General features: G+C 41.0%; 3 protein-coding genes and 1 non-coding gene across 4 annotated transcripts; 3 read left to right on the top strand and 1 right to left on the bottom strand.

The window, feature by feature from the left end:
* The first annotated feature begins 139 nt into the window (after positions 1-139).
* LOC116931863 (extensin) lies at positions 140-2,444 on the top strand. The gene is made up of 5 exons (XM_032939517.2): positions 140-961; positions 1,251-1,496; positions 1,578-1,646; positions 1,725-1,857; positions 1,967-2,444. The coding sequence occupies exons 1-5, from the start codon at positions 150-152 to the stop codon at positions 2,276-2,278; spliced, it is 1,572 nt and encodes a 523-aa protein (XP_032795408.2). The 5' UTR covers positions 140-149; the 3' UTR covers positions 2,279-2,444.
* Positions 2,445-3,663: 1,219 nt separating this feature from the next.
* LOC123467998 (extensin-2-like) lies at positions 3,664-5,651 on the top strand. Its single transcript, XM_045167680.1, has 4 exons — positions 3,664-3,960; positions 4,027-4,451; positions 4,520-4,621; positions 4,700-5,651. Exons 2-4 carry the CDS (start codon positions 4,446-4,448, stop codon positions 5,531-5,533), a joined length of 942 nt encoding a protein of 313 aa, XP_045023615.1. The 5' UTR covers positions 3,664-3,960; positions 4,027-4,445; the 3' UTR covers positions 5,534-5,651.
* Positions 5,652-7,124: 1,473 nt separating this feature from the next.
* Positions 7,125-7,315, top strand: LOC116933063. The gene has a single exon (XR_004399880.2). It is a non-coding gene; the product is annotated as a U2 spliceosomal RNA (small nuclear RNA).
* Positions 7,316-7,423: 108 nt separating this feature from the next.
* LOC116932960 (glycoprotein-N-acetylgalactosamine 3-beta-galactosyltransferase 1) lies at positions 7,424-9,968 on the bottom strand. The gene is made up of 10 exons (XM_032940858.2): positions 9,597-9,968; positions 9,444-9,535; positions 9,234-9,386; positions 9,027-9,165; positions 8,847-8,965; positions 8,726-8,771; positions 8,604-8,662; positions 8,378-8,535; positions 7,983-8,317; positions 7,424-7,907 (listed from the first exon to the last, which is right to left on the bottom strand). The coding sequence occupies exons 1-10, from the start codon at positions 9,686-9,688 to the stop codon at positions 7,904-7,906; spliced, it is 1,197 nt and encodes a 398-aa protein (XP_032796749.2). The 5' UTR covers positions 9,689-9,968; the 3' UTR covers positions 7,424-7,903.
* Positions 9,969-15,344: the final 5,376 nt, after the last annotated feature.

Raw genomic sequence — 15,344 nt, 5'->3', positions numbered from 1 at the left:
ACTCCAAACTACAGTGTAGGTATTGATGCAATGTCTCCGTGAGCTTTTGACACGTCCTCACGAAATTGAACAACTTTATCTCGTTTGCTTAATATCATTCTTATCTGACCCGTTGGGCGTTTCTATAAAGTTTCTAGCTAGACTCACGAATGTGGCAGTCGATCGTCTCAGTTTTCCAGTTAAGAATGGCCGGTACGAACAAATTGTTCAAGGTGTTTGCAATCATTTTATTGCTGGGCGCCGTACTCCTAATTGTCGACGCTTCAAATAAGAAACATTTGAAGAAAAAAACAGCTTCAAAGAAGACCTTCAAACAGCTTCTATTTTCCGACGATGACGATCTGATGCTCGGAGATGAACCGGAGTCTAGCGGTGATGGTTCTAATGTCCCAGATAATGAAGGAAGTGCGAGTCCAACAATCAAGTCCTTGCCACAAGCTAACCAGGTCGATCCTGATTTCTCCATCGACGGATTACCGGACATCAACGATCTTCTAACCGAAGAAGGAAATAATTTTAAATGGCCAACGTTTAAACCTCCAGTGCAGCCAACGGCTAGACCCCCCTGCCATTCAACTAACTCTTGTCCACCGGTGAAACTCCCCTGTCAATCGGGTCAACCTTGCCCACCGGCCCAACCGCCCTGTTATGGTAAACCCTGTCCACCAGTACAACCTCCGTGCAATACAGGTAAACCTTGTCCACCGATCCAACCTCCTGTGCGACCTCCATGCCAGTCAGGTAAACCTTGTCCACCGATCCAACCTCCTTGTCATTCAGGTAAACCTTGTCCACCGGTCCAACCACCGGCCCAACCTCCTTGCCATTCAGGTAAACCTTGTCCACAGGTCAAGCCTCCGTGCCAGCCTAATCGCCCATGTCACTCTAAACTTCCGTGCCACTCATCTAACGGTCTCTGCAACCCACTCAGCCTGCCGCCTGCATACAGCCCAACCAGCGTGTAAGTTATTTTCAATTATTGTAGCTGACCAATATGTGTAATCACGATCCTGTCAATCATCAGCTAGTCACCACTCAGTCGAGGCATCAAATATTGGTTCAATTTTTTATCTCACTAAATGGGTAGAAGATTACCAAAAAAAAGAGAATGTTAATGCTTGTTTTGACAGACGTACTTCTGTTTGATCGATTAAGATCTTATTTGGATAGTGTATGGACGTCCAAGTCCTTCACTTTATCTCATGTATGAAATTCACCTTTAAAAAAATTGTTTCACTATTGGTTTATAGGTGTGGAAAAACCTACTTTTGTCGAAAAGGTTTCAGCGGCCCTTGTAATAGAAATGAAGTTTTTACTTCTTCGCCGAGCCATTTATCACGGCCCGTCTCTTTTGCACGCTCGAAGTGCTCCAACTATTTTTCTCCGCCGCCAGGTTGCTTTTCATCAACGAATAATCCGTTCACTTTAACAGGCAAGAGCTCACCTGGGTATTGTACGATTCGCTATGCCCAGCAGCCTTGCTACGGCTACCCTTCGTAAGCCTCATGAACATAATTATACCCAATTTTTTTTTAAGATTATTAAATTTTTTTTTTGCCTTTTGGTTAACCTTATAGGACGTACCGCTATTGCAAACAAACGAAACACTGCTATCCTACCATGTCCACGTCACTGTACAACCCAAGGTGAGTAAGACTATTGACATTTCCAAATAATCCTACTTATTATTGAAGGACCATTTTTTTTTTTTTAATTATTAATAGACCATCACACGGGCCGTGTCTGGCTGACCAGTATTTTACTGCCGCAGATCAAAGCTACGGTTATTGTCGTTGCAGTCGTCCCAACTATGTTCATTGTCCAAAGACCAATCGCTGTTATCCAGCATACACTAAGGTAGATAAGGAAAGCGCGTACATGGAATACCTTTCTTGAATTGTGTTCACGTGCTTGCCAGCTTTACTTATCTCGCAATCGTTTGCTGAAATTAACTTTTTGAAAAAAGGGCTCTTGTTCCACCGGCCAGTGGCTTGTTCCACACGGAAATCATGGCTTAGCTACCTGTAAAGCTTGCCCTTGCCCTTCGCTGGCGGACGGTCAGCACATTTACTGGAGCGGGACGGGCCAGCAACATGGAAGACCGGGTTGCTACAAGTCACAAACCCGTGGTCCTTGCCGACACGGCATGCGATTTGTGATCAGCGATATTCTCACGGGTTCTGCGCATTGTGTCCGCAATCACTCGGACAAGAGACGGCCGAGTTCGAGTTACAACTCGTTGTTGAGCGACTGGAACTTGTTTTACGGGAAATTCTAAGTTTTAACCGGTCAGTGCAATAAGTTTTAGAAATTTGCCGAACCAATCGTTTGTAAGAAAACGTATGTATGTAGTCAGGATAAAAATGCAAGATTTTGATTTTAAAACTCGCAAAAATCCAATTCAGTACTGCCAAGAAATAAAATAGCCTTTCTTTTTGTCCCTATTTTTTGTTGTGTTGTTCACTTTAATTTAGGTAACAACGTAACTGATTGTTTTGGGTTTGGATCACAAAATAGAAGCCAATTCTATTATTTCCAACCTATTAATGCCTGATTTTTTTTTCCATTTTTTTTGGTTTTTTTTTTTTGTTTTTGTTTTTGTATTTGATATTTCAGTTGTTAGCGTTTCCGTAAAAGAAAAATCAAACACTAGCCGTTTCTAGAACACAGTCCTGGCTGCAATTAAGCACTATAGACGAGTTGGCGGATTCTTTGACGCTTTTAATATATAATTTTTGAATTTGCCTGGATTACTTATGGTTTATAGCAAGCGTTACTTGCCTTGTTATCAAACTTGTTTAATAAGGAGTTACTGGGTTTGTTGCGTACAGACAAATTTAGTCATATGAAACTGTCTAAAACCGCGATAAAACAACATTTTTATTTGCCTTATCAACTTCGTATCAGCAGAGCGCGATACGAAAATAACTACGCAGAGTCTCGCGACAAGTTAATCTGTAGGAAAATTAACTGAACCCAATTCCCTTTTGAATAGGCATTTCAAAAACATTGGCAGTTGTTTACTTTTTTAGAAAGCACAATTAAATTCCTGATTTGTAGAACCAAAATAGTTTTAAATCAGTTAGAACAAGTCCATGGTTCATTTTCAATTTCACGTAGTTTCCACTGTGAAGCATACACAATAGAGCTCCAAGACAATGTGCAAAGTTCAAATCCGATTTTTTTAGTACAACAGTGGCTGTCGGTTTGTACCGTTGGCAATTCCCTGGCAAAGTGTACGAGATTCTCAATTTTGGATTAGATTCACATTAGATTTTGGCCTAAGATTCTTAATTTGATTCAAAATTTACACAGGTTGAGGCCTAGATTCTAAATGATTCTTGACATAGGTGTACGAGATTTAGATCAGTTGCCAACTCCTCGTTGTATGAGCAAATACAAAAATCATATTGATATTCTTCTTCTAATTTTTCACATTTGAATATTCCCCAGGAATTTATTAAATAGACACAAAATGGATTTATCTCATTCCAGATTATTGTAAAAAACACTAATGTTCTTCGTAAAATTTGGAAGGAAATTAAGAAAAAAATTCCTTGTACCCAATGAGGTTTCCATTATTGTTAATCGACTTGTTAATTCATTTTTCTACTTTTTCATATGATTTAGGAATGATTCCACGTGTTCGTTATTCCGAAAGGTGCGTTTCCGCAATTCACTAGGAATAGGAAAGTCAGAGAAAGTCGGAAGTGTTAAAGTCGGACAGAAAAAAAATAAATATGAACGGTATTTGGTTCAAGTCAGCCATCTGTTGTCGTTCAAAATGTGGAAAATAAATCAACTTCCAGCTTGAATTCGTGACTGGTTTGGCTAGAAGCCGCAAGGCTCCCATCCTCGCAGATATCGTGTTAATCCACAACCGGTTTCCTTAAAGGAAAAATCCAAATCGACGACCTATAGATTGGGTGAAAAAGGCAGCGCCCTCCGCATCTAACATAAGTTGTATCTTTCTCGAGTTTTTGGTTGTTCAGCATACAATATATTTCTAACGTTGTTGCTCGACAGGAAGGATGGATGGTACCTCTGTTTTCCTTTGCATGTTTCGCAAATGTTTCTCTGCGAAGAAAGCAGTTTCCTAGAGCAAAAAATTCTTTCATGTACGCCTCAATATTTGGAACACGCCGTGCTATTCTTCTGGTTCTTTTCATCGCCCCCCAATTGATAGAAACTCGATCAGTTGTTAGAAAAAGAAGATGGTTCACAACTTGTCTATCATCGCAGATATACGTAGAAAGTAACTTGTTTTATCACGCAATAGTTACTGTTAACTTTCCCCTGTTTTGCTGGTCCGACATAATTACCCGCAAGATGATCCTGCTCACCTGCTGTCATCCCTGAATTACGGTTGTGTATATAAAGGCTAAGAATTGGAATTAGGAATCATCAGTTGCACAACTGCCTGTCTCCTCTAAACAGTCATCAGCATGAAGGTAAACAATTCTAAACCACACATTTTATTTTCTGTAAAGATTTGAATGTATCGTAATGAATTGTGTAGTTCCTCATTTTCGTCACCCTACTCGTCCTCGCTGCCGCTGATACAGATATTGAGACTGAATATGAGGCCGTAGAATCTCAAGACACAAGACAAGTCGTCTACGTGAGTCGTTTAGCCTCTGTTACTTGGGTAGTTGAAATTTTACTTGATAAACGTTAACTGTTGTTTTTTTCAAAATAGCCACCTCAACCATACAGCTATTCGTACAATGTGCAAGACGAGGAATCGAACAATGACTTTATTCACTCGGAAAACACGGACGGCAAGGTAACCACTGGTTCTTACCGAGTTTCCCTTCCAGACGGCCGGACACAGCTCGTTACCTACAGAGCGGACGAGAACGGTTATACCGCTAATGTCGAATACGAAGGAGAAGCTCATCACCCTGATGGATACGTTGCTCCGCCTTCACCATCGTTCCAGACGCCAGTTTCTGTTCCCTATTCGGTTGCGGCTTCATCGAACAGCAAGGTCCGCGAAGCCCCAGTTTTCAAAGAAACAGCGGTTTCCGCTGACAAGGAGCCTGTCGCACCCAATACCAAGACAAGTGATGAACCGGCCTATAAGGAAACAACTGCTTCGTCAACCAAGACTCGTGATGCTCCATCTTACAAAGAGTCTACTTCGCCATCTGTAAAGGAATCTGCTGCACCGGCTTACAGCCCACCTTCACCGCCATCTTATCAAACTGCTGCTCCAGTAGCCTATCAAGCCACTGCTCCACCATCGTACAACCCTCCTTCACCACCAGCGTATAGTCCTCCATCTCCACCAGCATACAGCCTTCCTGCCCCAGTCGCATACAATCCTCCTTCTCCCCCAGCTTACAGCTCTCCATCTCCCCTCTCATACCAGACTCCTGCTCCGTCAGCATACCAGTCATCTGCCTACAAGACAGTAGCCTATAGATCTCCTTCTCCTTCGGCCTATAGAGGTCCTTCTGCCCCAGGATACAGGCCTTCAGCTTATGGCTTTACTCCAATTGGACCTACTCCTCTCGCCTACAGAGGCTAAAGAGCCAGCATCCCCTGGTGCACCTGCCCTGCTGGTCACGCTGTGTGCTTCCACTTATAATTTCAGTGTCAACGTAATCCATAATAACGTTGAAATCAATACACGTAAAATAGATATAGCTCAAAACTTATACATGTTTTTATTTTTTATCTTCACCTTAAGTAACCAAACTGTGACGAATGGAATTACTTAGGGCCTCACAACGTCTTGTCCGTATTTCACAACATCTAATTTGTGATTGGTTATGTTTGGGTTGACTGGAGTATTTCTTTATGCACTTAAAAGTCGACAGATACCAAAAGCGTAAATATTTTTTATCAGTGCTTAGTCGTACGACCATTTGCCTGTATAGTGACAACAAATCAATGGTTTGTCGATAGCTGCGTTTATTTATAAGCTATATTGCATTTCTCCATGTTTCGGATTTCAAGTACCATTTTCCAACTTCTTGGTTTTCTTAAGCGAACGATTCAGTCAACTAATGTCATATATATACAGTACCTACCAGAACTCTTTGGAAGCCGGAGAGAACCTTTTGCAAAAACGCCGTTTTTGCGGTTCTCTCAGTGCTACAATTTTTACCCAAATGGTACTATTTTTTGTGTGTACGTTCTCATGAATAGTGAGAACGTCCCTAATTTTTTCCACAATTTTATTTTAATGGGAAGGGTGGGTAAAAATTCGATGAAAAATTCTTTAGAAAGCCGAGAGGACCTTATGCAAATGAGATCACTTTGGCTTTTTTTTAAACAAACACTCAAACAGCTAGGGCTACGAAGACGCAAAAGGGCTTTAAAAAAAGAGCTACGTTAGCTCTACCTGTACGGATTCTCAGCTTTTCAAGCTAGGGTCTCAACTACAGCATATGCGGACGATATTGCCATTGTAGGATCGTCAATCCGAGAAACGCAAAGAACTCTCAATGCCATAGAGGACACGGCAACCTCGTTAGGCTTGAAGTTTAATCCAGGTAAGTGCACGTCCTTAACACTTATTAACGGAAAATCTGTTACAGACAACTCGTTGAAAATCGGAGACACCGAAATAAGACCCCTTGCAGAAGACGAGCCCGAGACTGAGGCCATCTGCTTTTCAACAAATCGAACGGAAAAATAGCGATTTCTATGCTAGGGGTTGAAAGTTTTAAGATATATTGACAGATGCTGCCAAATTTGTCAATATTTTTGGTTTTCAAAAATACGTTATACTAGACCCAGATTGTGTTGTTTCGTAGACGTTCAGATGAGACATTGAGATTTGAATTCCTTTGTTTAGCGGGAAAACCATGTTTACATTGTTCACTAATAGATGGCGCTATCGACAGGCTTTGGCGTCGCTCAGCGTCAGCAGGCATTTTTTCTTCTAACGTAAAAATTTGCAACTATTTCATAAGTAATACCCAATTTACTTATTGTTAATGCATTATCGAACATGAGTTGTTTGGTTTATAGTCAGAGGCACGTATTAAATAGGCTTTACGAAGATTTAATTACTTTGTTTTCTTGTTTGAGCAAATTTACTACTTGCTGCCGCATCAACACAGTTTTGAGTCAGGCAACGCATATATAGGAAACGAATTTAGTAGTTCAGTATCGCTTCTCGGCCTTTTGGCTAAGATCAAAGTGTAGTATCTGTTCTTATCAGCTTAATATCTGATACGGGTTCAAATGGACCCCAGAATATTAAACTGATTTTTGGAATCAGGCGGGAATTTAGTGCTTGCACTGATCCCGCCACGGGTTGACCCGGTATTGCAGTACCTCCGGGATCGGCTCACCCTTTAAGAGGGATATAATTAAAAATATAAAGAGTATCGGTTGAATGTATTAATTTGTTAGCATTGATTAAACTATATCTGATATGACAACTTCAGTCTATCACGGTCTTAACACGTATCCAGAATGATGTATAATTTTATTTAGTACTGGGTAAAGAGTGAAAGGGTTATTATCCAGCACGTATCAAACTGATAAATGTGATAGGGAAAAATTGCTGGACTAATACCAATATTGTGTACAGGATGATGATTAACAATCCCTTTTTTAAAGGCAGAAACCTCGTAAGCTTGCATTTCAATGGTCTCGTCGTATTCTTCTATACTTACTTTTTGGGTGACTGGAGGACGGAGTGTATTTATTCATTCGATTTTCTTTCTTATTAGAAGCCCGGAGTTGGTCATATTCTCATACGACCGATGATAACGTTTGGCGCTCAAGTTAAAGGTGCAAAGTAAAAGATATATCTTGCATCTTTTTCGAGTAACGAAAGTCGAAAGTTAACACAGCGTTTTGTGTGGTTTCCTCTCTCGGAGCGAATCAGGGGAAGGCAGTGTTTTTGAATCGCGCCAGTTGTAGAAACAAAAACCATTTTTTAGCTGTCGTTTTGAGGACCATATAAAGTTTGGGAGGAACAAATTAAAAATATTCGAAAATAACATCATGAAAATTACCCGAAAACAGCCTTCCATTTATTAACCATCCCTGTCTTGTTACTAGTTGCTTCTGTAAAATTTGATACACTCGGAACATTTGTTACGTTAGAAACATTGATATCGGTCAATGTTGTATTAGTTGTGCTTAACGTAGTGGTAGTGGTTTCCTCTCTCGGAGCGAACCAGGGGAAGGCAGTGAGATTTAAATCCGGGGGTGGCTCTGGAGTAGAAGGTCGTTGATCGGCTTTCATTCCAAAAGGCCGAAGCTGATAAAGGAAATAATCGTATACGTACATCTGTTGGGGATTGACATAATGAAAGGAAATGGCGCTATCCGAGCAGCATTCGCGTCCCTTAAAATAGCGTATTAAATTTAATCATTGGCTACAATGATAGTGTCTGAAACACCTTACTTGAGTGGGGGCGTAGTAGATGTTATTCCAGTACCAATAACTTGGCGTAATTTTACCGGCGAAATAATGTTGCTCTGGAACAAAAGGAAAGAACCTTCCTCTTCCCTTAGAGTCGCGCGTGTCCATGGCCGAAACATTCAGGTTTTGCATACACTTTCCTTCAGTAACCAACCGTTTGAAATTAAGTTGAAATTTTAAAAATTACAATTTGACGTTGGAAACGAACCCATTTCTGCATCTTCTGCGCCTTCGTGATCATGTCGGCAAGCCAACGCATTAAAGTAACTGATAGTACAAATTAAAAACAAAAATTTATGTAGAAACAAAAGAAAGTCACAAAAATTTTACCCTTCCTCCACGAATCTCCTTGTAGCTTCCTTACTCAATACATATCCTGTAAAAACAGAGTTGATTATTATCGCACGATTATCGATTGTCGTAACTCAGTAAAGGATTCCACTTATCTTACCAGCCCCGCCACTGAAATATCCAGTCTCAACAATTGATTTATATTTGTGGCCGAACCACAATGCTTTCGATGTGTTGTAGGGTGTCAAAAAGTAACGCAAGTTCTCAACAATTACGTACCTTTAAAAAAATAGTAAATATCTAATCGCTTTGCTCAAGAAAAATTAACGAAACAATTTACGTGTCATCGTCAGCTTTAAGAAACCAATCTGCCTCATCGCGATAGTGGTTCCATATATGGCGAAATGCCTCCCTCGTTTTGCCCCACAATTGATTACGGCCTTCCCGCACTGGCAGCTGTACAGATGGCAAAATTGGATCTGCATTCGAAAAGCAAATAAAAATCCGACATTTTTGACGCACTTTTTTTGTTACCCGATTTTCGCACCTACTGCGGAGCTCATAAACAGTAGAACATTGCAGCGCTTCCCCCAGGTTTCTTTCACTGCCAGTGCTTTTGTCTTGTGATTATCCGGTGACGTTAGGATCCAGCAAAGAACGCGCACCTTTCCGTAGAGATCTGTCTTTTCATCAACTTGCGCTAAAGACACTTTTTTATCGGACGAACAAACTGATGTTATTTTTAAGTACAATTTACCGATATTGACTCTGTTGCTGTGGGCTTTGGGAATCTTGCTGGACGTTTCGTGAACAACATGCGGTACGACAACGTTATTGCCAGTGAGAAGTCTTTAGTTAAATGTTACATGGGTTAATTAACATTTTAAATAATACTTAAATGAAGATTTACTGATGGATTGATTGGTTCATCAAAAAGATGATACAGCAACCAAAGACGATACTAATGGTGAGCGTTACATTTCGACGAGAAAGGCACCGCATTGTCGACTCTTCCAGTGATAAACACTTTTCCAAGAACAGCTTCGTCCGAACTGGTAAAAAGAGTACGTACGTGATCTTCACAGCTGAGACTGGTAGGCACTAAACACGATTCTGTTGTTGACGGCGAGGTTCGCATACGACGGGAGTTGCTTCACCTTGTTGCAACTCGGAAATAGAAAAAGTGGAAAATAAAAAATGTGTACTACCCGGAAAAACCGATGGTGCATGTTAACTACTTACAATATCGAAAAAATTATCGTTCCGGGCATTAACCAAGAGCATACTTACACTAAATCCCCCTTTTTTGTGTGTTTCTCCTCTGGTTATATTAGACGGCCATGGCTATGTGGAAGAAACGATCTTCGTGTTATTGCCCGATTACGACTGAAATTACAATAGTAAACTTACTGCTTCAACACCTAACCGATGTTACGTCCTTTAGAAAAACTACTGCCACCCGTAGGTATTGCTGCACTGTAGCATTTTCATGACATGCAACTAAAATAAAAAAATAATATAAAAAACAAAATAAAGTCCTTTATTCTACCCGCACCAACGAGTATGGAGATCTTGCAAACCTTGTACTTCCACCTTTCTCCGACCGCCGCCAGTCAAATAATTTATTTTATACCTTTGACTATTGGATCACAAGGAAAGCCAGAAGTTTTACTTTTAAACTTTCCTTCTTTGTCGCTCGCAACAGCATATTGTCGATTACACTTTTACGCCATTGCAACGCATGAGCTCTTTAACCAATCATTATAAGTAGAACTTTACGATCAAAAGCATTTGCGGTTAGTTAAACGTCCAAACTCATTGACTGTTCTTTGTTTAACTTCTTAGGTTTTTCCTCTCGAGTGCAACAAATTACCTTTTAGACACCCTCCGTTTGATTGCAATCGTCTAAAGATGAAGGTCACTATCTTGCCCCGTGGACGTCTGCCATGGCCGGTAACGTGCTTTCCACCAATTTTCGTTTTCATTTAAAAACAAGTGAAAATAAAGGTAAAGAGTAAAAATGCAGTCTGCCCATAACAGTCCCGCATTCCTATTTTTATTTAGGGCTGAATGAGTCATCCAATCAGAAGGGAGCCATATGGCGTAACAAAGACACGATGGAAAAAAAGGCAAAATGCCGTAGTGTTCCACCTGTTGTGAATCTTGAGCAAATGGTTTGAAATTGTTTCCAGATGTGATATCTCTGGGTACGTACACATCGTTGAAAACTTCGTTGGCCTTCAGACTTGATGTTAGCCGTGAATTCATTATCCTTTGTTGCTCCATTTTCCATCGCAGCTCTGCTGTCACGAAGGTCAACGACACGTGTTTAAAGTTTTGCAGCTTTGATATAGCCGGTCGGTCGCCGAGAACTTGTGTTAGAAAAAACCAAGCGTAACTGTTAGCAAACTTTTTCTGGTTGAGGTTACGTAAAGTCGTTGAGTATAGATCGTCTGAGTATTTATCACGTTTTAGACGAAATAAGGGATAAGCTATATTGTCGATTAGGAATAAAAAATCGTTTGCAGTTTTTCCAAGTTGCTGAAGAATTTAAACGAATATTGAAGGTAGCTAAATCCCTTGCTAAAACTAGCGCGACCTCGCCGTATTCTTGAAATGCATTTTGACTTGAATTGAAGGTAAAAGAAGTTTGAAAGCATTGCAACATCAATGTGTTGTTAGTGGCTCGTTGAGTCCCTTTCCTAAATTTTTTACTTTAATTGTTTTACCTGCTTTTTATTTTATTTTTGTTTTGCAACCTCGAATCGACAAAATTAGCAACTTGGTGCCTAGTAGCTAGTACGTAACGCTAAATTATACCCCATACTTTTTCAGCACTTCGATTAGTACCATTAATTTAATTTGCTTTGAATAATTACCAACAAATAACGTCATCTTGCGGTGATTTATAACCAAACTAAAACACTTATTCCGAATATAATATTAATTTCCCCCTAAATTAAGCGATTTTTGGATAAACGGAATCAAAGTCGCAAACATCTTGAATCAGCTTCAAAAACTGTAAGTATTAACTCTAAAATTTAGGATTAAAATCATGTTTCACAGCATTATCTAAGTATTTAAAAAAATAGAGACCGGGCTAATTTTGTCGGGCTTAATTGTAAAGCCCGAGTGTTTCGTGAAAAAAAAAAGCCGGTCGGAAAGCAAAAGAAATAAGTCCGTGAGTAAGAAATTCGTCCACTAGATGTCTTGCCTCAACATTGTTAAATCTGCGAGATAGTAAGGGTGTACGGAAGGGATAGGGACTTTTGGGCTAGTTGCCCAAAGGACTCCAGGTTTTCCGACACTTGGACTTCTGGCACTCGACACTTGGACGACCGGTTCGCGACAGGAGGACATCTGTCTAGCGACGTTAGGACTACTGGTTCCCGACGTTTTGGCGCGACAATGAAATGTTGCTGAACCCAGCAAGTCCTTTACGAGATTACGACAAGTGAACTCCCGGGTCAGCGACGTTTGGACTCTTTTTCTTTCGGTAAGTATTTTAAATTTGACTGGTCTTCATATTTCATTGTAATTATTGTCTAGCTTATATTTATCTTATGTTTATAGCTTGGATTTATCGGCTAGATTATAGATTCTCTTATTACTGTAATGTAAAAAAATTGAATACAATTACGTGAGTTTAGAGCCACTTGCAATAATTGTGTCATCGTTTTATTTACTTTTTGGACATGTCCTTTAACGAAAACCAAAGTGTTGTTTACGAATTAGTCCAGAATTTTGTGAAATCGCAAGAACGTCTGGCCAGCGAAGGCCTGGAGTTCGTGGTTCGGGCAAGCAGTTGTTTAAGGGGCTTCCTTGCCTGTGTTATTTTTAAAGCCTTGTGTTATTTTTTAAGTTATTTATTTTTTATTTTTCCTTATGTCCTGCCTAAGTGTAACCAAGCACTGTTTAAATTTACGTTTGATCGTGATTGCCATATGTGAATAATTAATCATCCCTAGTTTATCCATTATCCCCATATCCACATTTGAATCACCCATGTTTATATATTTTGTTGACACTAGAAACGCAAAAAATACTAAACAGCATCCCTAGCCTTTTACTTGAATTAATTTTCATGGATAAACTAGGGATGATTAATTGTTAATTCCACGAGGTCGCGAAGCGACCGATGTGGAATTTTAATTAGAGGACTAAATTAAATACGAGACTTTAACGGTGTGGAACACTGTATTTAGCTCCTCCCAAGAAGCGATAGCCGCGCCATCGCCCGCATACGGGAGAATACCCGTCACTACCTCAGAACTCTTTACATATAAAACACAAATAAGTTCGAGGGGTGTAAGAGGTTAGAACATAAATAAACAAAACAAATGAATGACTTCTGAAGAGTTCTTGACCTCTGGAACAAGACAACCCGGTGATTAGCTGAGATGGTTGTTGAAGTTTTTGTTGCCACCTCTGAAAGGAAAACAAAAAATAAATTTATTTATTTATTTTTATTTTTTTTTCCCCCAATGATTAATTAAATGGGTGGCGGGTGGGAAATAGAAACCGTTAAAGTCTCGTATTTTAATTAGTCCTCTAATTAAAATTCCACATCGGTCGCTTCGCGACCTCGTGGAATTAACAATTACACTCCCAATACAATACTCACTTTAACGGTGACTTCAAAGATCAATCACTCGGAACTTATTTGAGTTAACACTGCTTCCGTTGGTGATAATAATGCGGTATAGTAGCCCCGACGTGATGATGGCCCGACAATGCTGGACTATTATTGCTATCCATCCCATATTGTTGCTGTTTAACAGCCCCCACACCTCCTAAAATGGGACTGGTGCCATTATGGTGCTGGAACGCATGATCGCGATGATGATAATGATGATGACTCGATTTAATGATCATCAATCGACTTTCTCTTCTCAGATTTTGTCGTTTCCGCCAGTAGATGACGAGGACAATCAGGCCGGCTGTTAAGACGATCCACAACATCACCAACAGGCTTATACGGCCCCGCAGCTAGTTCACACCAACCGAATCAAACCATTGCTAGAAGCTATGATCTGGAGGGACGACCCCTGTCCCGACTTTGAAGACCTCCGGCTAAATCCCGCAAGACAAGTAATCGAAGAGGAAGAGGAAGAAGAGCTCACACCGGTAGAAGACGACACAGCCGAGTCCTCTTACCCTCTGGAGGCGTTTTCCCTAGACCTCCCGACAGATGAAAATGAAATGAACATCTCAAGCCCATTTTTCGGTTTCACGCCGCCAGACCAGGTCGACGAAGAGTTGGCACAGCCAGCCAGACCGGAAAGACGCATAGGGCTACGGCCATGGTCGTCAATACGCCCGCCAAGAAGATAGTCAAAAAAGTTTTGTCGTGTATACATGTGTCGCATGCTGAAGAAGGAACTGTTAACTATGATCATATAACTCATGAACTTCTCCACCTTACAGTGTTTTTCAGATCCTCACGTTAGCCGCCTTTTGTGGACTGAATTTAGCGTTCAACGCTACGACCTGCGATTGCGACAATGCCATTCATAAAGGATTCATTCAGTTTGCTGACGAAGGATGTAAACACAAAATCACTTCAACGGCCCCTGTTCGAGTATATTATAACGTGTATTCCACACTCCCGGTCGCGCAGAGATTCTTAGCACACACATGTACCATGTGGAAGATGAGCAAAACCGTGTATCGTGACTTTTTACAGTGGGACCACGTGAAGGAACACCGCATGCCGCTAGACGTCACCGCGGCCGAATGCCGAAGATTACGTGACTCGCGGCTGTGGGACAGACAGCCTATGAACAGTTTAGGGTCCAACAAATGGTCCTTGGAAGGCTCGCCCCATGTGCAAGGTAGTTGGCTGCAAACCAGCGCGGACTATCTGGTAAACTGCCGATTAGAAGAAGTGGTCCTCGAAACAGAATGCTCGGACTGCGTTATTAGCTCTCTCATAGGAGACATTCCGGCATCCGCCAACGGCTCCTTCGTGCACAATCTCGTGACCATAGTGTGGGACAATTCATTGAAAGAATCTCCAAAAATGCCAAGCCAAGCAAGTTGAAGAAGGACTAGCAATGCTGTACGAAACAACAGACCCCAAAATTTTTCGAATCCGTGATTCTAACAAACAACTAGACTTCGTAGTGAAAAATGTCAGCGTCGGACTTTGCAAGCCGGCCACTAATTTCTCAAACTTCCGACTGGTATAAGGAATGGATCGCGTAGTCGCTTCTTGGATTTTCGCGAACAGTTCCAAAAGTGATGCGAAAATAGGCAATAAAAATATGAACATCTCAACTCTGTTGCGCGCAGAAATAGACGCCGTAGCGCACACGCAGTACATCCGAGATGTCGCAGTAGAAATGTCAAATGGACTAGCGGAAGAAATCCGAGCACTCCAGTGTCAAATTCGGGAGACTGCACATAAAAATGCTATTGCCACCGCCCAGTACAACGGCTGGCTAGCCGCCAGTTATCTTAATCTTCCCAATTGCACGAAACTACAACCAACCGGTAAAGACGTCGCAGTGCTTCAATGCACACCCCGGGTAGTCACCTTTTCAACAGCCATTACTGACTGCGGTCCCCAGCCAAAAGTGGGAAACTCCGCCATAAGTGTGGGAGGATGGGAGCTTACGGAGTACAGGGAGTGCTACTGGCATTCCGATTTCGTCAA

This window comes from Daphnia magna, unplaced genomic scaffold (genome assembly GCF_020631705.1).
Source record: "Daphnia magna isolate NIES unplaced genomic scaffold, ASM2063170v1.1 Dm_contigs256, whole genome shotgun sequence".
Lineage (NCBI taxonomy): Eukaryota > Metazoa > Arthropoda > Branchiopoda > Diplostraca > Daphniidae > Daphnia > Daphnia magna.
The sequence above is the reverse complement of the archived record's forward strand: the minus strand, read 5'-3'. Positions and strand labels throughout refer to the sequence as shown.

What these genes read in the sequence shown, in the direction of transcription:
- LOC116931863 (XM_032939517.2), top strand. Translation starts at nt 150, where the DNA reads ATGTGGCAGTCGATCGTCTCAGTTTTCCAGTTAAGAATGGCCGGTACG. An exon ending in GCATACAGCCCAACCAGCGT is followed by an intron (nt 962 to 1,250) that starts GTAAGTTATTTT and finishes ATTGGTTTATAG; the next exon opens with GTGTGGAAAAACCTACTTTT. An exon ending in CCTTGCTACGGCTACCCTTC is followed by an intron (nt 1,497 to 1,577) that starts GTAAGCCTCATG and finishes TTAACCTTATAG; the next exon opens with GACGTACCGCTATTGCAAAC.
- LOC123467998 (XM_045167680.1), top strand. An exon ending in ACACAAGACAAGTCGTCTAC is followed by an intron (nt 4,622 to 4,699) that starts GTGAGTCGTTTA and finishes TTTTCAAAATAG; the next exon opens with CCACCTCAACCATACAGCTA.
- LOC116932960 (XM_032940858.2), bottom strand. Translation starts at nt 9,688, where the DNA reads ATGCGGTGCCTTTCTCGTCGAAATGTAACGCTCACCATTAGTATCGTC. An exon ending in AGGAGATTCGTGGAGGAAGG is followed by an intron (nt 8,663 to 8,725) that starts GTAAAATTTTTG and finishes TTGTACTATCAG; the next exon opens with TTACTTTAATGCGTTGGCTT. An exon ending in CGCAGAAGATGCAGAAATGG is followed by an intron (nt 8,536 to 8,603) that starts GTTCGTTTCCAA and finishes TGGTTACTGAAG; the next exon opens with GAAAGTGTATGCAAAACCTG.